Source organism: Aquila chrysaetos, chromosome 15 (genome assembly GCF_900496995.4).
Source record: "Aquila chrysaetos chrysaetos chromosome 15, bAquChr1.4, whole genome shotgun sequence".
NCBI classification, from domain to species: domain Eukaryota; kingdom Metazoa; phylum Chordata; class Aves; order Accipitriformes; family Accipitridae; genus Aquila; species Aquila chrysaetos.
The window spans coordinates 12,981,138-13,006,808 of NC_044018.1; the positions used below are offsets into that span (position 1 = coordinate 12,981,138).

At 36.7% G+C, this 25,671-nt stretch overlaps 1 protein-coding gene across 11 annotated transcripts in view; it reads left to right on the forward strand.

Annotated features, from left to right (window-relative positions):
* Window positions 1-22,275, forward strand: part of CYRIA (CYFIP related Rac1 interactor A) — a 58,999-nt gene extending 36,724 nt beyond the window's left edge. For 3 of the 11 annotated variants that reach the window (XM_030037478.1, XM_030037480.2, XM_030037474.2), the window contains 10 exons: window positions 1,084-1,163; window positions 10,476-10,597; window positions 11,549-11,654; window positions 12,699-12,835; window positions 12,920-12,997; window positions 13,270-13,386; window positions 13,482-13,561; window positions 15,988-16,114; window positions 18,690-18,811; window positions 20,077-22,275. In XM_030037478.1, coding sequence (XP_029893338.1) covers window positions 1,094-1,163; window positions 10,476-10,597; window positions 11,549-11,654; window positions 12,699-12,835; window positions 12,920-12,997; window positions 13,270-13,386; window positions 13,482-13,561; window positions 15,988-16,114; window positions 18,690-18,811; window positions 20,077-20,140 — 1,023 coding nt within the window. In that variant the 5' untranslated portion in view covers window positions 1,084-1,093 and the 3' untranslated portion in view covers window positions 20,141-22,275. Of the gene's footprint in view, window positions 1-1,083; window positions 1,164-1,350; window positions 1,431-10,475; window positions 10,598-11,548; window positions 11,655-12,698; window positions 12,836-12,919; window positions 12,998-13,269; window positions 13,387-13,481; window positions 13,562-15,987; window positions 16,115-18,689; window positions 18,812-20,076 lie in introns of those variants that run through there. The other 8 variants (XM_030037475.2, XM_030037477.2, XM_030037483.2 and 5 more) reach the window with 6 other exon arrangements.
* The last annotated feature ends 3,396 nt before the right edge of the window (window positions 22,276-25,671 follow it).

Genomic DNA, 25,671 nt, shown 5'->3' on the forward strand with positions numbered 1-25,671 from the left:
CATGTACATGCTTAGAATAAGTTTTTTGTGGTCTGATTTCTTAAGTGGGAAGAGAGTTAAACTGAAAAATAGATGAGCATCAGATGTGAGCCCCAAGAGCCGTGGTTTAGAGAACTGAGAATATTTCTCTTTGAGGCAAAAATCACTTTTCAATCTGAGTTCTAAATCTAAAATTACATTTTTCTACATACCTCCAGGCAGACCTCTTTATCCTTATATGTGCTTTTCATGGTTTAATTTTTCTCTCTTCTGAGAAAAAAGTTTTAAGTTTGCCCAAGAAAGCTATACTTTTACATAGTTTTAGAATAATGTATCTTCCTAAGGACTGTACTGGGAAAAAACTTTTCTTCAAATCTTCCTTCCTTTTTGTCTTCTATAGAGACTTGCTTTTTTAAGAATTGGTCACTTTTCGTTTGGGGGGGGGGGTAATAACTTGAAATGCAAAGGCTTCCAAGATGATAAAAGATAGGAATAACAGATAAAAAGATAGAATTTGAACCTCCTCTTTTTTTTTTTTTTTCCAAATGCATCCATACCTTTTTAAAAGTTAAAAAGAACAAGCTTTTTAGCTTTTCTTTCTGATAGATTTTTATAGTAATATTTTATAAACCCTGACTGATTAGAAACAATTAGATTATTTTTTTCATTAAATTGAGTTATTTTCATGAAATAACAGGGATTTATGCTAAAGAATCCAAACCAAGGATTAAGACCTCATTTTTTACTCTGGACTGGTATTCAGTAATACTGAGTCCAACAATTTAGAGGATTTACAAATACAGATATAGCTCTGAGTTTGTTTCTCTTGCTAAATAAATAAACTCATAAATATCTGTTTGTACTCCGTGATGCTATACTGATGTTTAAATTCCAATTTGTTGAATAGAATTATTTCTGTATTTATCCAAGGTCTTACTCTTTCTGTCCCCATGCATAAATATCACACAATTGACCATCAAAATGTTTCTCATGGTCCAGAACTTGCCAAAATGTTTAATACATGATGCAGACTGTGTCAAGCCCTTAGTTGTAGTATTCTAAGTTCACGTATATAACTGTTTACGATTTTGTTGCATTTACTAGGTTTGCTGGGATGGGTAATCTTCTTAAGGTCCTTACCAGGGAAATTGAAAACTATCCACATTTTTTCCTGGATTTTGAAAGTAAGTTCAAACAATTACAAGACAATGAGAGAATCTTTTCCCTGACTTAGCAGCGAACTGAGGAAAAATTTTAAAATCTGATTGCTTGCAGTGTGTATTTTCCAGCACAACCAATCTGTCCAAGTCCTTGTCTCTAAAATCATTTGTTCACTCAGGACTCCTTTTCTCTTCCTTTTCTATTTTTCAGGAACCAAATGGGAAATCTTTTAAAAGTTCTCACTTGCACAGAGCTTGATCAGGGGCCAAATTTTTTCCTTGACTTTGAAAGTGAGCAAAGCTTCTTGCCTGGCTTGCCTTCTTTGCTTATTATTTCCTAATAAACTGCATGTGCTTACGCATCATAAAGCAATTCAAAAGGGATTTGCAAACAAATCAAATTACACTTCAGTTAAATATTGCTTTTTGATATTTATAAAACCATACAAAATTACTTAAATTCATTCTGAGTAGAGGCAGAAAGATGGATATGCAAGTAAAGCCTTACCTTTAATTAATTTCAAAACATTTATGAGCCATAGTTAAATTTACATACAAATGAACTTGGCCTCAGCTTTCTTTAACAAATCAGGGTTAAAAAAAGATTTCTTTATGTTGCTTCCTTGAATGGAAATATGTACTGGAAACAAAAAGCTGAAAAAATAAAAGCAGTGAAGGTGGCACTATTTTTGCCTTGTTCAGTGATGATTTAACTGGGATTATTATAGTTTCTAAAAGGTAGTGAAGTGGTCAAAGTGTATGTGCTTGATTGCATCTCTCTTAATTGCATGGTTATCAGTTTGCAAAACAGTGTTTCACATTCTAATTTCCTTGTCATATCTATATCTGATTCAAAGATATTTCACTTTTGCTGGTTACAGTTTCCCTGCATGTACTTCTAGACATTGTCTTGAAAACTGGTCATCAAATCCTTAAATATGGGTTTAATCTTACTTCACTACTTATGTGAAATGGTTTTTATTTAAAATGCTAACAGTGTGTGATGTTTTGTCTCTTAATACCTTTGTTCTAAAAAAAAAAAAAACAAACCCAAACCCAAAAACAAACCCAGAAAAGTTTTGAGGGAAGCCAGTGTTTTTAAAATAACTTTGAAGCATGGTTTAAAAGAGAATTTCAGGTGACGAGACACACATTTTATCACCTTGAAATAGCTTTCTTGAATCATTTATTCCTGAAGTATTTTTCTGAAAAATGTTAGTGACATGATACGGGACTGTATGTGTGTATGCACTCGGAAGCACTGGTTCAAAAAGTCATTTAAAAACATACTTACATCTACTGAAATTGTTCAAACATGCTTTCTTGGATGAGAGCTAGAGTGTATGACTATAACTTTGCACACATGTTAATCTTCTCATCTATATCTTATTTACCTCATTATGAAGAATCAGTTTTAAATAATGAAAAAAAGTTAATTGGTTAGTTTGGGTTTAGGAGAAGGTACTGCAAGCCGTGTATCCCTTTTTCTCTTCTGTCTGTATCATTTAAGAATTTTATTGTAAACCTGGGATGTCAAACCTTTATCCAAGCCACCACGTAATTTTTTTCTATCAAACTTCCGAAGGCTTCAGTAGCACTCTGTGGCTTTGCCAAGCTATCGTGAAGGTTTTCAGCTGCTCTGAGCCTCCAGGTTTAATCAGCCCCACCATGTCCTGGACGGTGAGAAAGTACTCCTGACCCAGGCTGCAGATTTGACAGGAAACGGGAGGTCTGGCAGTGGGAAGCCTTGGTGGAGTGGAGGTGGTGGTGAGAGGAGAAAATACATGTTTTATTGCCTTGGCAGCGAAGGGGTTTTTTTTACAAAAGTGCATTGCCAAGCACCCGCTCCCACAGGAGGTGACCAGTGGTTAGTGCAAGCACGTGGCCACGCTAGTCAGGCACATCTACCTAGAGAGGACCAAAACTATCATCTCCAAATTTCAGTGAGTTTGATGCTCCTGAGCGAAAGGTTAAGATGTTTTACTTGTGAAATAAAGTCCTGGAGTTTTTATGGCACAAAATCTGTGTTGTGTCAAAGGGATGTGACTGAAGACGCCTGTAGTTATGTGCTTTGGTCTCCTTTAATTAGCCATCGTACAGTGTAAAAAGACGCTCTTAGTGGATATAGGTAAGAGCCTGCTTGCATGCTCACTGGACGTGTGACTTTCTGTGGCCTGAGTTTTCAGTTTGAGTTCATGGATGAAAATGGTCACTACAGTTGGCCATTCAGAGGATGAGGGGTATGTTGAGTTGATGTGTTTGCTGTATTTCATTTGCATCAGCATATTGCTGTCTAGTTTTTGTGCACTTTTTCATTAGCCGTAAGCTGAAATCTCAAATCTGTCGGCACTACTTCTGAAATGTTTACAGAGTTTTTGGATTCTCCTGGCCTGTTTTGTTTTTTTGTTTTTTTTGCTGCTCTTCATTTGGTACGTATTGTACCTGAAAGGAGGGTGTATGCATGCTATGCATACAGTGTGCAACACAAACATTGCTTAAAAAACAGAAACAGCTTTTTTCCTTGTATACAGGAGTAGAACAGATACAATCTGTCTCCATGCTTCAAAAGTCAGAGGCTTTATGGGCTGATGTTGGTCAGAAGTAATACAAGTGTGTATGTAAAGAAAGTGGGAAAAGGACATTAAGGTGTTAACTTCATTTGACAGTCGATTTAATCTGCTGCTCCAAGGAGGTCATCCCATGGGTGATGCTTTGCCACATAGTCTCAGATCCTTATGCTAGAATTGAAATGTACCCGCCATTGCACCCATTGTGAATGATAGCTATGTGGGAAAATGAACTTGCTAAGAACTAGCTGTTCAAAAAAAACCCCACCAAACTACCACCTTACCTCTCTCCCCCACCTACTAACTACTCTGCCAGTCAGGTCAGGGTGATGTGGATGATGGCATGGTTGGAAGAGCCCCAGCAGTGGCACGTGAATGGGAACAGAAAGGCAGGAGAGGATGGTAAGCAGTTGTACAGATTTAGATATCTTAGGTCAGTCATGAAGCTACACAGTAAGGTCACCATAGTAGGGTTTTATTTTATTGTTTTCCCTTATCCTCCTTAATTAATATACATTTTATAGGCAGTGTGTTGTAAAGATGAGTTGTTCCGTGCAACAAAAATAAATTTATTTTCCTGTGAATTATTGTTCTCCAGGGCAGAATTCTGTTTTGATGAAAAATTTGAGGAGGACAATCTTGTATTGCACCTTCTGAAAAATTCCATTATGTTTTTTGTTTGTTTTAAAATACATTTAATTACAAGTTGCTTTTCATCAGTTGCATGCTCACTTTTCTCTTACATATTTTTCACCAACCTGATTTTTTCATATTTAGCCTTAGTCCCTCCAGTGCATCTCTTCTATGCAATTCTTGAAGTCTTGAAAAATGGGCAGGTAGAAACAGAAATGCATAGAAAAATTAAATTTTTTCACCTAATTCAAAGTTGTGTTTTCTTTCAAATTCTGCCCTTGTGCTATATTTGAAAATGGGAAAGAATCATGAAAGGAGAAGAAGACGTAAGTTTCAAAATTTCACCTCCCAGGTGTTTTTTAGATAGCTATTTTAATTTTTCCCTAGAAAAGTTTAGGATACAAAAAAAATTGTTTAAAATCATCTTTTTTCCCCCCCCTCTCCTGCAGCTGTCTATATCATCAGTTGCAGTTTTTAGGACACCTTTTACTGTCATTATTCTTCGTTCCAAACTGGGAACAAAGTTCCGTTACTCCATGCTCATAGTTGAAGAAGCTTGAATCCAGCTTTAATTTCAGTTAATTTTGTATAGCAAAAGCAGTTCTGTATGCTCTCCGGTAATCATTTTAGAGTTAGGCGGTTACTCTGGATCTGTGCAAGGAGAAGCAATCTGAAGAACCATTCAGTCCAGCCTTGAAAGCAAACAGGGACAAATGGGAACTGTGGTAGCTTCAGCGAGTGATACGGAGAATAGTGTTCTCCTATGCAGGTGAAAAAGCCTTTTCTTTGAGGTGAAATGCAAACTATGTGCATTCAGCCAAATTACTCTTTTTTAAGGTCTACTGAAAGGTTTACATAAAGAAAAAGAATCTCTTCATTCCTGGAAAGTGAACCATATTGCTGTTTTACACTTGTATCCTGGTGTGGGTATTCTTAATCAAACTGCTACATATTGGATTTGATTATATACCACTTACTTTAATTCCTTCTTAGCTCTCAACTCGAAAATAATGTTAGGAAGAGTGAGTGCATGGCAAGCCTTGAGAGTCTGTGGATTTCAGGGTTGTACAAGCCCATAGGCCAAATTCTCTTGAAACTGATTTTGTCAGTTCAAGAACTGTTTTGTTCTTTAGATGTTGACCTTGTTTAAATTAGTCAAAGGTAAATGAATTCTGGGCATTTGAGGCTCTTTCCACAGGAGTTTACGAGTGCTCTTTTTTGCAGAAAATCTGTTGTCAAATTACTGCTGCCTGTAGAGGGCCTTGTTCAGGCAAAGTAAACAAATAATTCCACATGAATTCTTGGAAATCATTTGAAGGTTGAGGTAACAATTTGTTTTGAACGTAATAGACTAACACTTATAGGTTATTGGGAGGAGGTGTCCTTAAGTGACACCTTCAGTCCCATCCTCCTCAGATACAAATACCTTTTATGAGACCAAACTCTTGAACCTTAACCTGAGCAGGTTCCCTTTTTTCCTAAATGTTAGGTAGGTGGGCTCGTTACCCAATCCTAATTTAATCCCCCTCATCCCCTGAAGAATCAAGGACACTTGCTTTCTAGGATTTCCCCCCACCATCCCCAGAAAGATTCATGCAATTTTCAGTTATTGTTCATGTATGATTAAAAGTGTCTATTATTAGAACATGTCTGGCAGCAGAGCAACTGCCCACTTTTTGCGTAATAGGATATTAATTAATATGCTCACTCCACAGGCGGCAAGGCTAGAGATGTAATCTGTATCCAGCCTGCAGGAGGTTAAACTCTTGTCTCCAGCACTGCAGAGAGTGCCCTAAGCAAGAAGCTACGGCTCAGTCGGAGAAAGGTTGTCCACTCTGTCCCCGCCACGGAGCTGAAGGCTGGCGCTGATATCCCTGGCACAGCACCATGCACATAGCAAGTATTAGCCATTTAGGGAGCTTCACTTTGTTCTAGCTAGTTTAGAAAGGATGAAGTTAAAAAATCCAGTGTAGACTGGATAGGGTACTGTTTCTACCTCATACTATTATTTTTAATATATGGAGTATAGCAGGTTCTGATACCCTCTAAAACGCATTATTCCCTGTAGCTGTAATGCCTTTTGTGTTTTCTAAGGACATAAACTAGCCTTTCATCTAATTTTGTCCCAGACTGGAATGGGAAAAATCGTTGTCATGGTGACAAACCTGAAATAGGACTTTCGCATTATACAGTAAAATACATGTGCTGCTCTCTAACTTGCTGTCAGTGGCTGGTAGAATTATTGGCCACCTTCAGCAGTGGATAGGACAAGAAAAGCTGAAAGCAGAGCCTGTAAGACAACTTCTATTACTCACTATTCTTTTGCTAGGCAGTCAAGGCCAGGAGGGTATGATGTATTTTTGACAAATGCGATTCCATATCCACTGAAATGCAAGCACTAACCAGCTTCAGTGGCAATCCTCTTAACATGTAGTTTGACTGAAGGTGGAATAAAGTTCTGTGCTTTTGGTCTGCATTTCAGATACAGAAAGGGTGTGTGGGTTGGGAGTACTTCTTTTAGTACTGTCTTGTTATCTCTTCATAAAAATTAATTACTGAGATATTGTTATACTTGATTTTGTATTGGTAAAGGCTTCATATCCTTTTTGTATTTAATCTTGTCATGTGAGTACTAATGTCTTATCTACATAGCAGTTTCTACGGTTTTTCTAATGCACGCTTGGTGAAGAACGAGGTAGACACCTTGCACTGTTAGGGTTTTTTCTGAAACAAATAATAGATATTTTTCTAAGAAAAGAATGATGATTCCACCTTCGCACCCCACCATGCACCTGAAATACTTAATGCATCCACAAATGGATTGTGGTGGGTCCAGCTTTCCCCCTTTTTTTAATGAAGTCTGAAGCCCCATCCAAAACATGGAATAGACCATGTGTAAAGATGAAATAGAGCATTTGTTCATGCAATGAATGAATTTTCATATCCTGGTTATTTCTGATGGAGCCAATGGAATTACATTTCTCTCCAGAGCTAAAATTTTTGCTTTCTAAATGGTAATTTGCTGTATACAGAAGAGTCAAGCCTGGTCTGACTCTTGAATTAATTCGATAGAGGATTCGTTTAGTTGTCAGGTTTAGGGTTCACGTTAGAAACATTTGGGCAAAGGGAGGTGTAAGGGTTTCCTATTTTGTCTTATTAAAGACAGCATACTCTGAATGCTAATCGTGAGTACTCTAAAAACTCAGACTTGAAATGCAGTAAGTCCGGTGATTATGGTAACTTATTATGGAGAGGGCTTGCATTCAACATGGATTAGTCAGTGGCTATGGTTTTATTTATAAATGGGCTCTAAGCTGAAGCATGTGCAGGTTCTCTGGTGGTATGGGGATAAGAGGTGAGCACTGCCAAGCAGTGATTCCTCACTGTGATTCAGGAATGGTTTTTTTTTTTTACTCAGAACAGAGGAACAAGCTTTGGTATTGTTGGAATAGAAAACCAATTTTAAAAGCCCAAATCTGTTATGAACAAGTCTGTATTCCTTTTAGTTGTTGTTGCCATTATTATTATTGTTGTTGACAGCAAGATGAAATCTTTTTCAAAGTGATCGATTAGAGGTATTTTAGCTGACCATTTTTGGCAAGATCTTCATGTAAAATCCCTTTTGAAACATGACCATGGTCTTACCAGAACATCTGTTTGCATAACATATATTTCATAAGCAAGATGCATGTTTTTTAAAAAAAAGCCTGAATCATCCTCCCTACCTTTATTTTTAAGCTAAACACTTTCAGCATAAATATAAACCGCTTCTGCAAATGCAAGCTAAGCCTGTTGCTGTGTAGCCTTTGCAGCCCTCTTCCTCTCCCTTCCCTTTCTTTCCCTTTTCCACCCACCTACCTTCCTCTTACTCCTACTTCCCCAGGTGCTGGGATACTACAGAAAGCTTAATGGGTTTCCAATATTCAACCGTCCACCAACTCCCAAAAGATGAATTGGGAAAATTTGAAAAAGACTAACAATAAAGGGTGTTACTAAAAGCCATTTTTAAGTCCCAACGTGCTGAGCAGTGTATAGTGTTTACATTTCTATTAGGGGCTAATATTTTTTAAAGCGAATAAATTGTAAAAAAGTAACATAGAGGTACCTTGTTAACCAACCCATGCTTCAGGTGAGCTGAACATGCAAATTTTACACTCATTAATTGTACTAATAAATTACTTATTCTCTTTTGTGACTTAATATTTGCTGAAAATTTTATTTTAATTAACTTTTGTTTAACTATTAAAATATAGATATTGATTTATAGGTGACTCCTACCTTGCCCCTACTCCGTTGTTCTGTGGTATGTAACGGTTTAGCAAGATTACCACTTTCTTCATTAAACTCAGAAGCATTTGCTGGTTTTGTTTCTTTATCACAAGGTGACAGACCCCTTATGGTGTATACCTGAGATTTCTTGCAGCTTGGGGAAAGAACCAGTCAGTAACACTGTAAACTTAATGTGACTAATAGGTCAGTTGAACTGAATCCCAGCTGGGATTTTCCTGTTTGGGATAGTTTTTCCCCTTGGTGCTACTTTCCCTTGCTTTTTGAAGGATAGCGGAATCTTTTAGTTACATGAAATATTTTGGATATAAAACCCAGCTGAGTAAGCCCAGCTTAGTTTTACTTTCACTTGTTCTGTCTTTTAAACAAGATTAGGGAAAACTTCCAGAATAAAAGGAAAGTCAAATCAGGGTTGTTTCATGTGCCCAGCCACCAGGAACTTATGGTGATACAGGAATATGCGAAAGATTTTAAGTACTAGTTGCTTCAGAGCTACAGACATGTGAATCTCAGCCATTTGTGTGTCATTCGTGCAAGGCCCATGGATAACTTGACACATTTAAACAAATTATCCCAACCTGAAACGTCATGGAGAGAATGCCTGCTCTTTCCGTACTCTCCAAGGTGAACCCATTCATTTGTTTCTAATGGGGGGGGGGGTAAATGAATCACATACTGGTATATGGGTGGAAAACTGTGTCTCATTTCTTAAGGAGAGTGAGAAGATTAAATAGAAAAAGTATTTTTAATATTTCTTGTCTATTAATGTAGAGATGCATACAGTAGCTCTTCCTAATCAGTGAGTTTTGAACTGAAGGTATTTCATTGCTTTTAATTCAAACAAGTAGTCCTTAAGTCCTAAGATTCACCTTCAAAGTATTTTTTTCTTCCATAAAAATTAAAATTCTATCTTTACAAGATAATACAAATTTAAGCGGGGGGGGGGGGTTGGAAGTTGTGTCTCTGTAGGAATCTGCTGGGACAATGTGATTGTTTCTACAAATACTGACTACAATTCTATATATAGGTCACCAATTCTTTAGTCAGTGCCAGTCGTCCTTATGTTTTAAAGCAAAAGAAGGCAGATCTCCTCTACCTTGTCTAATATGTCAATGTTCTAGGGATAACATCGCTCCCTGGTGTTACACTGCTGTGAAAATCCCATCGGATGGGATTTGAATGGGAGAATTGATCTACTTCCAAATGTCATTTCTCTGAACAATAAAGGTCTACAGGTCACTCCCACTCTGAAAACTGATCATTGACAGCGCTGAATTTATTTTAGTAGCAGGAATGCTCTCTGACGTACATAAGAATAATGTTTATTTTTAACAGTACTGTATCTGTGTTTTACAAAAGGAGAAATAAATTACCCTGGTTAAGGAAGCCTGGAGGAGAGTCAAAGTGGCATAATACCACACTGCTCCATCCACTGAAAGGCCTGATTTTATCCCCAAGCTGCAAGAAAAATGAACAATTCTTTGTAATCGAGCTGTGGAGCTCATGAAAGAGAGGGACATTTTTACTAAAGGACTGATGCATTATCCTGTTTTCTAATAACATTGCTCTATGATACTGCTTCACTTTAAAATGCTGCATTTTGAGAAGAGGCATTATGACTCAGAGCATGCAAAACCTGTACTGTTTTTCCTTCCTTGCTATAGAAAGCAGAAACTTGGATGTTGGCAGAATGGCAGTGCAGTATAATTGCATATTTTAAAAAAGTACATCAGAATAGAGTTACACATAGTCAAGCTGGATATAATGTTGTTAAGTAGAGCTGAGTAATCTTGCCATTTGTACTGCAGCTACCTTTTGACTTTTTGCATTTTGCTTTTCTGTTTCTTAGATGCACAGCCCACAGATGGAGAAAGGGAGGTATGGAATCAGATCAGTGCGGTTTTACAAGACTCAGAAAGTATGCTTGCAGACCTTCAGGCTTACAAAGGAGCTGGACAAGAAATTAGAGATGTATGTTCGTTAAAGTTAATGACAGTTCTTTGGAAGCAAAATCAAGCAAAACTCGATGTGTTCCTTGCTCCTGTTCTGTATCCAAGCACATTCTATGAAATGATACAAAAATCTTCATTAAAATTGTATTTAGAGAATATGTTACAGATTACGTGTAAAGTTGAATATAGAGCTCTAATGTGAAATCATTAAATGATGGCTGTTGGAACTTGTTTTAGGTTTACTATTAGTAATTAGTAATTATTTTCCATTTTAAGAAACAGCATTTCATATACCTCGTTTCATATATCTCATGGTAGAAGTCAAAGTTCAGGACATAGAAGAAATAATACTCAGATGTCAGAAATACACTATAAAAAAGTTGAAAATAGTTGTTCTTTTGTGTAAGTGAAATAATGAACCACAGTAAATTATAACCTTACATCCACTTTACAGGCATGTTATTCCATGAAACTGGTCCCAAAGTACAATTCTGAACTGTAACTTAAAATTTTTCTCAGCTGACCAAACCTTTTCCCGCATCAGCTTCGCAGTTACTGTTAGTGTGACCTGTTGGTTACTTAAGAACCTGAATATGTTGAAGATTTCAAAAGCATCAAAACCTTAAAAAAAGGCTATTTCTGCCATTTCTGCTATTTCGTACAAAAGGTTTTACCTGATGCTTCTACAATAGTTTTGCTCCCCAAAGAATATGTTAAACCGTGTTTCTGTATGTCAGTGGTGCATTGGAATGAGTAATTTTAAATCACTATGTTATAGGGGGAGAGGGAAGGTGGAAAACATGGTGTTTTTGGACTTACTAATTTCCTATTCCTGTGCAATGTAATTTCTCATAATTGTTCTGTGTTTTACAATAGTTACTTTCTAAAATAATGTAGCAGAAAAATTCCAAACCACCTTCTGCTTGTTATTCATGTATCACAGTTTGTTACAGTAATATTTTCATTTCAGGCAATACAAAATCCCAATGATATCCAGTTGCAAGAAAAAGCATGGAATTCAGTATGTCCTCTGGTTGTAAGGCTGAAGCGCTTTTATGAGTTTTCACTCAGATTAGGTGAGCCCTGTTTTAGTATTTCTGTTTATTAGGCTACTTTATATATAAAAAAAAATAGAAAGCTTCTTCTTCCACAGATATTAAAGGGTTATTATTCTTTCTGCTTGATATCAACAGACACTTAACTGCAATTACATTTGTCAAGGCATATTTTTAATCTTAATTTAATTTCAAAATTTTCATGGTTTGTTAGTTTGTCACTTAAAATAGATCTGTATTATCTAAACAGAGTACAAGCAAAGAATGTGGTAAAACTGTATATTCTCTCTGGTGCCTGACACTCTTCAGCACTTCACTGATCCATATTGTATTAATGCAATTTCATTTTTTTTTAATTTGGATCTTTCAGTTTTAAAAGGAATGTAAACCAATAACATTGTGAGACTTTAAAAACAGGGATAACGGGGAGAAGGGTATCAATAAACTCTCTCACAGGGTGAAAATCCAAAGTTGGGCAGGTTTTACACTGACTTTGTCATCCCTACAAACCTCCAAAATGATGTAATTACTCCTTGAATTAGGACTCTGGAAGAGAACCAGTGTGCAAAAATGTATGTATGAAGTGGGAGAGCTCCCAATGCAAGGGAATTCTACAACATCCTGCTTACTAAGTCTTTCACTTTTTGAGTTATGCTAGTAATTATAGCTGCAGGAGCTGAATTACATTGCTATCAGTGCCTAAGAGTACACTTTTAGTAACAGAGATGCCAGAATAATCTCTATACTGAGCTGATGGCTAATTGGGGAAGATGAAAGAGAAAGAGTTGAATATCTGAATGTCAGAAAAATGCTTTCTTTAGAATTTTTGATAGGGAACCCAGATAAAGGGTGATAAAAAGGGGAAACATCTCAGTGATACAAAATGGAGAGAAAATGGCAGAGCGCCTGAAGAGACAGGTGTCTTTGACTAATGTTTCTCACCTTAGAATAGTAAGAAAAAGCATTTCTATTAGGGCTCTGCATGTTCGGAGGTTTCCTTCCCAATACTTAAAACTTTGTTATAAGGTGGACTGAATAGAATTTGTGCTTCTGATTTTTATTCAGAGAAAGCCCTGCAGAGCTTACTGGAGTCCTTGACGTGCCCACCTTACACTCCAACTCAGCACCTGGAACGGGAACAGGCTCTAGCGAAAGAGTTTGCAGAAATCTTACATTTTACTCTTCGTTTTGATGAACTCAAGGTTAACAAAGTCTTTCAATACATGCTGATTTTTTCTGTGTATTTTGAACCGAAACTGATTATTTCCTTTTTATCTTCCTTGAAGATGAGAAACCCAGCAATTCAGAATGACTTCAGTTATTACAGGCGGACAATAAGTCGCAACAGAATAAACAACATGCATGTAAGTAAATGAAATCTGATCTGCTGTTCACACTGAGGTATTTATCAGTACACATTTATACCATTTGTGGTAATGTTTTTTCTTTTGATACGCTAGCTGTCATGTTCTCTCCTTCACACTGAGAGTTAATCAGCAGTCCGGATGAAGTGATTAGAGTGGAACTATTCATGCAACAATCTGCTTGCTGACATGAGCATATTCTGTACCTTTTTCTTGCTGCTGGCAAGATTTTAAAGAGTTTTACTGACTATTTTTTCTCATGTTTTCATCAGCTAGACATTGAGAATGAAGTAAACAATGAAATGGCCAATAGGATGTCCCTGTTTTATGCAGAAGCCACACCAATGCTGAAAACACTCAGTAATGCAACTACACATTTTGTATCAGAAGTAGGTAATGGGGGAGAAAAGGTCTAACACAGACATTCTTGATTTTAATTTTACAAGATGGTTTACTGAACATTGGCTGTTTTTAACCCTTCTAGAACAAAACGTTACCAATTGAAAATACAACGGACTGTCTAAGTACTATGGCTAGTGTATGTAAAGTCATGTTGGAAACACCGTAAGTTTTACCTTAAATCTTGTTTTTCTTGTATGAGAGAATTTGTATTGTATTTTAAGTAGCCATCTGGGATAAACACAGTTTTTTTCCAAATGAATTCCTGTATGTTTGCCTTAAGTTGTTATCACTTTTGTCTACAAAGCATAACCTGGTATTAGAAAGCCTTGCCTCCTATTTTAACCACTTTATGATATTTTTCATGAATTAGCATTGAGTTTTGTTAGGGAGAGTTTACGTGGTCAGCCTGCATTTCATCAGAAAGTTAAAATACAAGTGTAATCTTGTGCTTCAGTGTCTGTGTCTTCTCTAACTAGGGCCATAGGCCAGCTACTGTCTCTTGTTTGCCCATGCTGCTCAGTTATTAGCAAGATTCTGGCTCTTCCAAGTACTGCTTTTGCAAATGATACACAGGGACTATTTTGAGGTTCATATGAGTAGATGTTTTTTGGATGCAGCCACCTTATTCTGGATATGAGAAAGTTCAGCTATATGGAAACTGTACAACTGTGTTCCTATCTACTAGCGTAGATAGAGGCAGTGGGGTTGCTATTGTTTAGGTATGCGTGTAGTTGAGTATTTTTTGGGTTAGAGGTCTCTTTGAGTGGAAAACACATACAAGATGGAGTCAACGTAGTCTTCCCATCTTTGAATTGTTTGTTCATGGTGCCATGTAGGGGGTAGAACTCCTGAGGTTATTGTGTTTGTTTATGAAAATTCTGGAGAAGTGTATGTAGGAGGTGGGACGCATCTCACGATCCCGGGAGATCATAGAAGTAGTTATTGAAAAGTAACCTTATGTGTCAGCTCATTTTTTGGCAAAAGTAGAGAAACAGAAAGTTGTGAGTCATCTACCAGAAGATTATCTGATATTTAGTTCTGGTTTTGGGACAATCAAGTATTTTCACATCAAAATGTCTGTAGCCTTTAAAAATGTTCATGTTACGATGCTGTGTAAGAATAAAAGTTGAAGTTCCTGTAAATTGAGAGGTAGTATAGCACAGATTTTAGAATTTTTAATGATACATTTAGGTGAAAAAATCAAGTTTTATATTGAAAATCAATGAATGACAGTAGACAAATCTACGTATTATCTACTCAAAATAATATTTGTTAGAAAAATTGTGATAATTTCTGGTTTTCTCTGCTGTAGTTCGTTTTTCATTTCCTGATGATGGTTTCAAGGATTACAGCCAATAGGGGCTGTCTTAACTGTGTGTCATGGTTTAACCCCAGCCAGCAACTAAGCACGACGCAGCCGCTCGCTCACTTTCCCCAAACCCAGTGGGATGGGGGAGAGAATTGGGAAAGAAAAAAAAGTAAAACTCGTGGTTTGAGATAAGAACAGTTTAATAGGACAGAAAGGAAAAAGAATTATGATAATAACAATAATAAAAATACAATAATAATAATAAAAGAATTGGAACATACAAAACAAGTGATGCACAATGCAGTTGCTCACGACTCACTGACCAATGCCCAGTTAGTTCCCAAGCAGCTATCCCCCCCAGGCCAACTCCCCCCAGTTTATATACTGGACATGACGTCACATGGTATGGAATACCCCTTTGGCCAGTTTGGGTCAGCTGTCCTGGCTGTGTCCCCTCCCAACTTCTTGTGCGCCTCCAGCCTTCTTGCTGGCTGGGCATCAGAAGCTGAAAAATCCTTGACTTAGTACAAACACTACTTAGCAACAACTGACAACATCAGCGTGTTATCAACATTCTTCTCATACTAAATCCAAAACATAACACTATACCAGCTACTAGGAAGAAAATTAACTCTATCCCAGCCGAAACCAGGACACTGTGCCATCCATATTCTTATTTTGATATTGAAAAGTCAAAGAAAAACTTTTTGTTCAGTCCAGTCCTGTCTAGTAGGCCTCCACATTTTAGATGCTCAGTGAACCTGGGTTGTTGAAGTTGCTTGCCTATGGACTTAGAAGAGGGAGAGAGAGAGAGCAATGACTATGATCCACCTAGGTGAAGCCTTGAACTTACTAGCTGCTGAAATTGGATCCCACTTAAATGTTAACTGTTTCAAAGTAGGAATTTAAGCAAAAAGAGTAGCTTTCCTTTGAGGTCCTGATATGTTGTATTTCTAAGATTAAACAGAAGTATGATCAGTCTCCATCATATTTTATGAACTGTGGAAGTCTTCTGTGAAGCCATCATCATAGACATTTTGCTGAAGTGAGGATCTGAACTGTGAAGGGTTATTAGAAGGGGTTTGCATATCTCTATTTGCTTTCTAACCATTCTTCTAAATTGACAACGACTTATGCAATTCAAAATTCTTTAAAATTTTACTAAGATGCATCTTCAACCTTAAAATACAGTTTTAGATCAGATTTCATGTGCTCATAGTCTAGTTTGTAAAATTGTCCAGTAAAAAGTCAACTTTATTTCTTTTGTTCTGTTTTCCAGAGAGTACAGGAGTAGATTCACCAGTGAAGAGACCCTTATGTTCTGCATGCGAGTAATGGTGGGAGTTATTATTCTGTATGATCATGTTCATCCTGTGGGAGCTTTCTCAAAGACATCAAAGATAGATGTAAGAGTGACTTTTCTTTAATACTCTGTAGGTTTGAGAATACTAGTCTGCAGCTTTTTTTCAGCACAAGCTTACAGCGTTGTATACCTCATTTTAATTACCTTTGAATGGCAACATTTAGAATTTATCTTCACCTGTGTACTTTGTTTGAAATTAAAATAAGGGTCAGTCTTTTGTTCTTTGTATTTTCTTCCAGACACAGATACTATTTTGTCTTGGTTAGCTCTGCTTTCCTGCCAACTGTATGGTTACACTAAAATAATGTTGTATTACACCTACCCTGGAATAAGTTCTATAGTCATAATTGTTTATTAATCATGTACTTTATTTATGCTAAAATGTTCATCTTGGCAGTAGTTCTGTTGTAAATAAGCAGATATTCGACATTCTATCTGCTTTGTCCGAGATCTGAAGTAGCAGAACTGAAATGTTATTATTGTAATGCTGATAATGAGCCTTCAGTTGTAGCTTTGGCATGACCAGTGACAGGGAAATGAACCTTATTTTTTCATCTGAGCTACTGCAAGCACACACAAAAAAGTACTCTTATTTTTGCTATGTGTTTTTATAAACCTAGATGTCATGCGCTACATCTTTCAGTAGAAATCCGTTGTAATTCATGAAAAAAGATGCAGTCTTTCCCTTTACAAGAGAGCCTACATCAAAAGAAAAGAAAAAAATATATATGTATTATTGTGCTCCATGACACTGAGTCTTTGTTAGCATTTTTCATCTGCAGATATCAGTATTTTACCACATCCCCTCTTTGACTCTGTTTTACAGAGGGAAAGATATGTCACAAAGAGGTGAACTGATTCGCTCAAGGTCATGCAGCAGATAGAGCCCGGGAATTGAATGCAGACTTCCTGACTGCTAATTCAGTCTCTTGCCTACAGAGACAATCCACAAGTAAAATTTTGATAGGACCAAACATATGATGTGTGAACTTTGTTTCTCACATTTATCCTAAAGCCCTGTAATCTTACAGGAAAGTTAGCTAGATATAAATGGGAGACAGGAGATGTATGACTCAGTTTTTAAAAATAAGTACATGGTCCCAAATCTTAATTTGCCTAATCAGTTTGATGATTCTTCTCTAATTAAAAAAAAAATAATATTTCAGATAATGAGTTTGTTTTACTGTGAAAAACAGTTCTTTTCTCCAAATTAGTCACTTCTCGGGAGCCATTTCAAGAGAATGTCAGGGACAGTGGAACAAATTAGCCTTTCCTTACTCTTTCAAGACTGGAGACTGTATTTCAAGCTGTTAATTACAGGCTCCTAGCTTGAACATCCTAACAGCTGCTCTTTTTTGACTGTTTTAGGGATTCTGATTCCAAGAAAAATGGAAAAGAATGGTTTGAATTTTTATCCCCTTTGAGTTTGTCTGATCTGATTTCATGGGGCATGTAAACCTGGACTGAGTGACGTGAATATAGTCCTGAGTTTCTCTAGTTCAGGAAATGTAACTGTGTCACTTCAAAACATGGGCTGCTACCCTGAGAATTTCATCTGATCTGCTACTTGCAAAGCTAGTTTTCTCTTCCTGGTAGAAATGAGCCAACTGAGCAATGATTAGTGACTGTTAGGCTGGTCATGGTGCAGGAGGCTGAGCTACATTTTCCGAATAATTTTTATTGGCAAATACATGGACTCTGACTTCAATTTCATCAGCCACTTCCATAATAAGGCAGAGTTGCTCTTTAGCTGCAAAGAAAATACTGGCATGTGGATTTAGCACTGGAATGTGACTTGGAAAATTAGAAGGTTCAAATCTTGACACTACCATATCTTTATCTGTCATTTTAAATAAGATTAAATTAATCTAGACCAATTTCTGGATAGCTATTAGATGTCTTCATAACAATGGGAAGAAATAGGTACTTCTGGAGCACGATTCATTGCATATGAAAGTATATTCTGAATAGGTTAGAGGAATTTCGTATTTCTCTCAATGGACTAGATAGGGAGTGTATAGTGGGTCAAATGAGTTCTACCTGTGCTTTCTGTGCTTCATTTCCCCTTTTGTAAATTTGGGCAGAGTTTCAGTGTGGTTTTTTACAGTCTCCATGAAGGTGTTCGTTCAGTGTGGTGTTTAAAATCAACATCATGGACTTCTTATCTCAGATTAAATTTGTAACCACTAGTTATGAAACAAATCATAAGTCATGACCAGTTAGGTTTACAACTAAAAACTGAATACTGAAAATTACTTCTTTGTATGCAAGCATAAAAATAAAAGTCAAAGTTGAAACATGTCTTCTGATAGTTGCTAACAGCAATGGCATGGAACGCTCTTCCAAAATCTCTTTTTTTAGCTTATATCAGCTGTTCTTGCTATTTTTTTAAGTTGGAATTGGAGAAATCATGTGCAAGTTAAAATACATACACTTGATATATAATTTACTATCTACAAACACTTACTGAAGTAGATGTTTTCTCAAAAGTTAGGTTTTTAACTTAAGATAATTTTTAATAAGCTATAATGCTTTTATTGTGTCATATATAAAGCAGCATTAACACTCAGTAGGAAAAAAACCTGCCTGTCTATGGTGAAATTTCTCCTTGTTTTCAGCTAGTGCAATTCATATATTATTGTTCAATAGTGGCATGCTTCTGTTCCCAGATGAAGGGATGCATAAAAGTTTTAAAGGAACAACCACCTGACACTGTGGAGGGACTTCTGAATGCTCTCAGGTAGGTGTGGAATAATTACTCGATTCAGCCTTAACAAATTCCTCTTTGTTTTTCTCCCAGTCTCTTTATATTTAAGACTTTTCACCTTAGAAGCTTAATTTATTAAGAGAATTGTCCTTTCAGGTTTGCCTTCATCACCTGGGGTTTTCTTAAGTAATATTCATTTCTTTCAATTCCATTTCACTTTGATAAGCAATGACTATTAGTATTGGAAGTCATAATGTCCTTCTTCAGAGACACTTACAGGTTGTTTTATCACCTAAAACTTAGCCATCTAAAAGGTAAACAATACTTCAAAAGAAAACGATATATCTGAGCTAAGATTTGTTATATAAAATACCCCAGCAGCTAGAACATTCTAGAAGCAAAGAGTAGAATTTCTATTTCTCAAACCCTTGATACTTCCCTTCTCTCTTTCCCTTTTAATATGACTTTTTTTTTTTTTTTTAATTTTGCTAAATGATACAACTTCAAGAAAACAGCGACCTAAATCCCAATCTTGTAGCTAAGTGTTTAAGGTGCTGTCTTGGGAAGCAAGACACAATGGTCTGACACTTCTCTGAAGCTGAGAAGGGAGTCTTAGTACCAAGTTTTTCAGAACTGTATTGAAATCTCTAGCTTGGATAGAGTGAGAACTGCAGCCATAACCGCCTCCATATTTGCTTATCATGTCTTTTGAATTAAAATTGCTGTGGAGTTAAATCCTACAGGTATCAGGTGTGTTTTGAGTTTATGTGATAATCAGTCTCCCTATGAACATAAGCAGTGGAGAATGTTTGGGGTTACATGGAAAAAAACACACTAAAGCTCTTCAGTCCTCTCAGGACATTTAAGAAAGCTGCTTAAAATTAGGTTTATAGATTATGCCAAAATTCAATCTAGATTCCTAAGTCCTTTTAGTATCTATCCTATTTCTATGTCTTTCCGTGATTTTTACTTCTTTTGAGGCTTTTAACTGGAAAAAAAGATAATTTTGGCCCAAAATTATGACAATGTCATAGACAGATGGCAAACAGTATTTTAGCCAGGATTTAGCCACAATTCTCCATTATTAACAGGGAATAATTTATTGCAAGGGGTATTTATAAGATAAAGAGCACCAGACTATTAGCATTTAAACTCCAGTGATAAGTGACTAGAGGAATATGTAAGTTCCTCCATTGTGTACTTGAACTGCAGTGATTTCAAAAACAGGCACTGAAGTTTTCAGACTTTTCTAATCCCTGTTCATTTCATAAAGTATTGTTTTAACTTGTAATTTCTAGGTTCACTACAAAACACCTGAATGATGAATCTACTTCAAAACAAATTCGAGCTATGCTGCAGTAGTATCCTGAGACAAGTAGATGTTTGTATTGATCACAGAAGATGTGTATGTTTACATAATTTAATACGGTTTGATGTTAATACTTGTGTGTATTTACATAACCATTTTCTTCACATTGCTAAAATACATGAATCTGTTCATAACCTGACTGACTTTATATAGTGCAGCCTAAGTTTTTATGCTAGCCTTTATCTTTTGACTTTTAAAATACTTTTTTACTTAGATACTTCAGCTATGACAGTTTATCTGTGCATTTTAATCCTTAAACATCTTCTCTATCAGAGAACTAAGTAGTAGTGAAGACAAAATGGAAATCAAATAAACTGAAATGTCAAAGATACCACAGAAAAGGAACTTTAAAGAAGGAGAAAGTTAGTGTAAGAGAAAGTAAAATTCACTGGATATGTTTTAAGAACATGTGCACAGTTTTGTAGTCAGTTAGTTTTAGGATCTCCTCAGACTTGTATGAACAGGAGAATACCTGAAAGTCATCACTCTCATAAAATACGTTGTCTTTCCTGTAATAAGTGGAGATCTACCTAATTTTAAGGATTATGTGCTGGCTGACATCCAAAAAGGTATTGCAAAGAGGTCATTTTACCTTTCTTATTAAGTATAACCTGTACCTTTCAACAATTGAGGAAATTAATGTCCTTTTTCAGATTCAATATAAATAAACAGAAAATGTGTTTTAAGACAATTGCTAGATTTTGAAAATTCTATATAATGTTATTAGATTTAGAAAGGAAAGGGAAAATACTAATGCCTTGACTTAACTAGAAAGGGTTTGTCCATGTAAATACATCATGATGAACATTATCTCTCAGACAGCTCTACCCAGTAAGTAATTTTTTTGCTGATATAAACTGGTATAAAGCAGAACACTCTTCTGTAGCAGCAAACTTCCCTAGTGTCAAACTGGCCTCATCAAACTAGGGATGATATAAATAAGTTTTAAGAGCTGAGCTGTTCTTAGGCACTCCATCAGGTTCCTTGATAGTATTATTCATTAGATGATTCAGAGTCAACACAGAAATATATATCAGCTGACTGCTCTTCATTTGTTTTTGAGATGTGATTGATGCTTCAAGGAGTTGAGTTCCTTGCTGAGTTGTTTGTTCTTACTTTCTAGTAATTTTTCCAGTAAATGGAATAGAAGTACTTTGCCAAAAGCAGCAAAGTGCTCATGCTCTGTTAAGTGTGTCTTCTGGGTGGTCTGCAGTTGCTGTACATATTCTTGCAGAGGTCATGTTCTGAGAATGTGTTCAATTTTGTGTACTTTGCTTGCATGTATGTGTGAAAACTCCAGTGCTTGTGCACAGATTCAGATTTGTATTTGCTTATTCCTGTGTACGTAAATCAGAGTTTGTGTGCTCTCACTGGAATTTTCATGCATATCACTTCTAAAAACATTACCTTAAGACTTTGAAGATGCATTTGGTCTGCTGAAATTTGGCTGCGCTGTGACAAATTGAGTCATTGAACTCAGTCCTTAAACAGTCTTAATATCGTAAGTTCTTTGGAGTAGGGATTGCTTTAGAGTTTATTTCTGAGCAGAACGACCACTGTGAGGTTTCTCAAGCCTGATCAGAACCCACGGGCACCAATGTCACATGTGTCGTGATACTGGACAGCACCGCAACTCCAGTGTTCATGTCACACATCTGCAGTTGTAGCAGCAGATCACTATGTTGTTGTCAGGAACAGAATTAGAAATCACGCTAGTTTTTTTTCTTTTTCTGGAAGCAGTGATCACATTGCTTTTTCACAGTAGTAAATTCACTGTTTACAAGCTCCATTTTTAATGGGCGACATTTAAAAATGTATATTAGGGAAAATCCTGCTGTGTTCAGAGTCACTTCCAGTTAGGTAAATCTAGGTGGATGACAGGTCATTCTGTTGAGCTTTGGTAACTGAAGTTAATACACGCTTACCTGCAATTATTTGTCAAACAATGAAGTCTTATCTTTAAGTAGCCCAGAGGAAAGCTATTTGTCACTTGTATAATAAAAATGTAAACCTTAAAGCATTCCGTGAGTTGTCATGTGCTGTTTGCCGAAGTCACTGAATTTCTTTGCCTGCTTTGATGTTTTTGTACAGAAGTTTGTTTCAAATAATAAAAAGTTTGGTACAGTAAGCATTGGGATTGTCTATATTTAGAGACAACATAAACAGGTTGAGAAATATCTCATTTGAAGTTTTGGATCTGAGATATAGTAGGCTTACCTTTGTATATCTAGTTTATAGTTTATTTAAAAAGCATTTAAAATGTTTCACTTGTATGCCACAACAATGTAACCTCATGTCACTTAAGCAATTCCTGGCTTTTTCTGACAATTCTTGGCACTTGTCTGTCATCTTGACCAGAGGAAATTGTTGATACTTCTTTACAGAGTAGAGGCCATGAATCCCTTCTGTGACTTTTATATCTTCACATTAGTCATCCTAGGCTATGGTGGCCATCTCGGGTTGCATTTATAATCAGTAAGGTCACCAGAGGATGATTCATTTAATCTTAAGATAAGTGCAAATTAATTGCTCTTGGAAGAAGAGCTATATAGACTAATGGTCAAAGTTATTGATCTCTATTTTGTCAGTGTTTCTTCTTATTTTGGCTCATCTTTATGTAAGAATACATGTTTGTATTATGATAAATATTTAAGCCTCATAATGACAGCATTTCAGAATGTGCATAAATAAGTGTGACTAGTTTGGGTCAAAACAGCCCTAAAAAATTTGCTTGTTTTGTGGGAGAAGAAATTATTATTTTAGGGTGGTATAAACTTGAAAGACTAGAATATGCTGCTGCAAACAAATGAATGGGTTGGAAATGTAATTTATGACTTCTAAGCTTTCTGCTCCTACTAAGTGGCTGTCATGAAGGATAGTTACTAAGATTATATTTACTGGTATGTGATAGACCACATCACTCAGATAAATTATGTAATGTTTTCCATGTCTACTAAAATTTACAAAGCAACAAAAAGTCTTCTCTGTGTTGCTTTCTGTGTTGTATTTCAGTTAAATTTAAACTGGAAGACATAAGTAGTATGTAAGATAACTTGTGTTCTTACATTTACTCTGAATTAAACAAAGTAGGATATAAATTCTTGATATCAAATGATCTCTCTTCCCCCTTCCCCATTTACTTCTTGAGAAGTTCAATGGAATCAATATATTCCTACAAAAATACAGTGCCAGTTAGGTGGATGCACATTTGGGAAATACTGCATCATTTTTTCATGCCACATCTGGTTTTGGCCAGAACCGGTACAGATTCTTGTCTGTCCAGTTCTCAGTCTGTCAAGGTCCCTCTGAATGGCAGCACAACCATCTGGTGTATCAACAACTCCTCTCAGTTTTGTATCATCTGCAAAATTCCTGAGGGTGCATTCTGTCCCACCCTCTGGGTCATTAATGAAGATGTTAAACAGTATTGGTCCCAGTATCAGCCACTGGGGTACGCCACTAGTGACTGGCCTTTAGATGGATTTTGTGCTGCTAATCACAAGCCTTTTGAGCCTGGCAGTTCAGCCAGTTCTCAATATACCTCACTGTCTGTTTATCTCATCCATATTTCATCAGGTTGTCTATGAGGATGTTATGGGAGGCAGTGTCAAAAGCCTTGCTAAAGTCAAGATAAATAAGCCTTCAGGGACATCGGCCAGTTCTCTCAGCATTTGTGGTGCATCCCATCAGGTGCCATAGACTTGTGTATGTCCAGTTAGTTTAAATGTTCCCTAACCTGATCCTTCTCCACCAAGAGTAAGTCTTCCTTGCTCCAGCCTTTCTCTCTGGTCTTAGGGGCCTGGGATTCCTTGAAGGCAAATCCTACCGTTAAAGGCTGAGGCGAAGAAGGCACTGAGTTCCTTGACCTTCTCTGCGTTGTCACCAGGTCCTGTACCCCAATTAGCAGCAGGCACACGTTTTCCATAGCTTTCCTGTTGCTGCTGATATACCTGCAGAAGCCTTTTTTATTGGCCTTCACATCCTTCACCAGATTTAACTTCAGAAGGGCTTTGGCTTTCCTAACCCCAACCACGCATGCTCAGACAGCGTCTTTATATTCTTCCCGGGTCTCTTGTCCCTGCTCCCACTTCTGCATGCTGCCTCTTTATGTTCGAGTTGAGTCAGGGGCTCCGTGTTCATCCATGCAGGCCTCCTGCCATCTTTGCTTGGTTTCGTGTTTATCAGAAAGGACCGTTCTTGAGCTTGGAGGAGGTGATCCTTGAAAATGATCCAGCTCTCCTGGGCTCCTCTTCTCCCCAGGGCTGTATCCCATGCAATTCTTCCAACCAGATCCCTGAACAAGTCAAATTAAAATTCCCAAATCTCTCCTGTAAATCATCTTGTGGTTGTATAGTCAGGAATATGCTTTTAAAATTGCATGTGTTCTAGGACTGTTAGAAGTGCATGATTCTATGAACATCAAAAGTTAAGAAATACAGAATCTGGCATATTCAAAAGTTTGTTAATAGTTGCAAATAGTTGGCAGAGGTGGTTTTTTGGTTGGGTTTTTTTTTTTTTTCTTTAAAAAGTAGGACAGTAATTACTATTCTCTTACCTCAGAGGAATTGTCTAATGCAAAATTACAGAATCTGTGAATTCATACTGTGAAGCAGTGGTAGATAACACAATGGAAGCCAGTGAGCTGAAACAGTGACATGAATTTGATTTGCCAGTAGGAGAATAAAACCCATTTTGGTTAAAAATCCAATGTAGCAGATCTAGTATTTTAAGTTAGTAGTCTGTAATGCTTCCTGCTACAGACTAATAAAGGTGAATTCGTGACTGGCACACGATCCAAATTCTACAAACACAGGATTCTCTTTCACACTGATTTGAGACAAATGTAACTCAGTTGATTTCAGTAGAGCTGTTTGTGATTGACAGGCTGTAAGCAATACCCTTTGTCTTTTCTCTGTTGTGGCCTTTGACCTAAGTTGCTTATTACTGAGCAAATTGAGTATTCTGCTGCTGCAGATCAATGACGTAACATGATAATCTTGCAGAGATCTCTTGCACTTGACTGCTTTGAAATTAAAACTGAAATGAACAGTGCAGTAGGTGTTCTAGAAAATCAATAAGTATATAGTTAAAAAGTAGACCAACCAAGTGCTAATCCCTAGTTTAAGAGGAAGATATATCACAATTTTTCAACAGATCTTAATTTGGAGTCCAGCTGGAATTAATACAACTCTCTTGTCTTGGGTATTTGGGCTGTTGACAATTAAATATGTAGGCTTGGGTATTAAGAATTTGACATACCTCTTGACATTTTAAAATTACTAACAGAACTTAAAGGTTAAAATATTTGTATGTGGCTTGGATCAAAATTGCTGTTACAGTGATTGTTCTCATTCTGATTCTGCATCCACTTCAGTGAAATCCTAGGGTTCAAAGAAATTTCCCATGGATTTTAGTGATGTGTCAAACAGCTCTCTCTTACTGCCTTGAAAATTGTGGAAGAGTTTGTCTATCTTCTCTAGACACACAAAGAAGTTGGAAGAGGACAGTGGAAGATGATCAACCT